Source organism: Arachis duranensis, chromosome 1, assembly GCF_000817695.3.
Source record: "Arachis duranensis cultivar V14167 chromosome 1, aradu.V14167.gnm2.J7QH, whole genome shotgun sequence".
NCBI classification, from domain to species: Eukaryota; Viridiplantae; Streptophyta; class Magnoliopsida; order Fabales; family Fabaceae; genus Arachis; species Arachis duranensis.
Window position 1 is genome coordinate 93960933 of NC_029772.3, and position 1393 is coordinate 93962325.

The 1393-nt window shown below is 34.3% G+C and overlaps 1 protein-coding gene across 1 annotated transcript; it reads right to left on the bottom strand.

Moving 5' to 3' along the window:
* Positions 1–220: 220 nt before the first annotated feature.
* LOC107462711 (uncharacterized) lies at positions 221–1387 on the bottom strand. Its single transcript, XM_016081344.3, has 2 exons — positions 1279–1387; positions 221–682 (listed from the first exon to the last, which is right to left on the bottom strand). The coding sequence occupies exons 1-2, from the start codon at positions 1344–1346 to the stop codon at positions 322–324; spliced, it is 429 nt and encodes a 142-aa protein (XP_015936830.1). The 5' UTR covers positions 1347–1387; the 3' UTR covers positions 221–321.
* Between the last annotated feature and the right edge of the window lie 6 nt (positions 1388–1393).

Sequence of the window (1393 nt, forward strand, 5' to 3'; positions counted from 1 at the left end):
CGATTATTAATGGAATAAGGAAAAACAAAAGTAATTAATTAATAAATTTTGAATACCAAATTTATTAATAAAATTTTTAAAACACCAATTTGAAAAATAACTCATTTTTCAAAAACTAATTTCACTATTAATCTTTATTTTGCTACTCAATTACTCAAACAAATCCCGGATATATTGCAAGTAAAACATGATAATTAAGCGCCAGGACATAGAAGCAAAATCTAGAGGTGGAATGCACATTATATTATTATCTACCATCTGCTGCACCATAACCAAGAGATCACCAAACCATAACCCATTATTGACAACGAACCGACCAAACTAGTAAAAAAGGCCTAATAACGTTGCTGCGCCATGACAATACAAATGAGCAAGAAACAATTCCATGAACCTATTTATACTTTCTTTTTGTGAGATATATGTTAAACACATGGTGATATTATGTTGAACCGACCAAACTCTATCGCTTAGAGGGTCTTTCATCGTCTTCTCCTCCATCCTCGTCGTCATCGTCTTCGTCGTCATCTTTGTCTGACCTCTTTCTTTTTGATGGAACATTGTCTTTCTCAACATCCTCATCCTCGTCATGGCGGCCATTCTGATCTGGATCAAAATCACTGGATGCATCTTCCTCCTCATCAGGGCCTGTTGGGCGGACAAGGTATTCAGTTCCCAAATCCCCCTAAAAGGTTCACAAATAACAAGTCAGTGTAGTTCAAATGCAGAAAGGCACGGCAAAATAGAGTTATACTAGTTTATAGTAGATTCACAATAGATCAAAGCAGCAGCACATTAGAAGCAGATAACTAAAGTTTATCTACATGCACACAATTGTAAAATTCAATTTAAACAAAGGAAAATTACATGATAGCGAGATTATCTAACGTTCCCATCAAATTAGCAATTAAGGAAAAAATAAAAAATAAAAAATAAAAAATAAAAAATAAAAAATAAAAAATAACTTCAAAAGGTACAGTCTAATAATAAGTAACTACTAGTGTTGGGTGTAGCTGCAACAGTACAACAATTTGTCGAAACAATTTGATTTTGTCATACTCACAAACAGTTTCCAAAATCATTCTTCTAGAAAAAGCCGAAAAAGACTGCAAATCAAGCTAGATCGAAGAAAACATCCCCCAGCTTATAAGCTATAACAGATTCATAATTAAAATAAAAAATAATAAGAAAAATAAATGGATGCTCAATAGAAAATAGCGAATTTCCAAAAATACAAACAGTTTAATTATCAAGTTTATTAACCAAATCAACGTGAATTACCTCTTTCCGTTGTTGTTGTCCCTCCTCCTCCTCCTCCTCCTCATCGTCGTCGTCGTTGTCTTCGTCATCGTCGTCGTCGTCGTCAGGATCACCGCCGCGCTGAATGTCACCATCT

Excerpts from the sequence above, each read along its gene's own strand:
- LOC107462711 (XM_016081344.3), bottom strand. The coding sequence starts at position 1,346 with ATGACGAAGACAACGACGACGACGATGAGGAGGAGGAGGAGGAGGAGG. Across the intron at positions 683-1,278 it reads GACAACAACAACGGAAAGAG|GGGGATTTGGGAACTGAATA; the intron begins GTAATTCACGTT and ends TGAACCTTTTAG.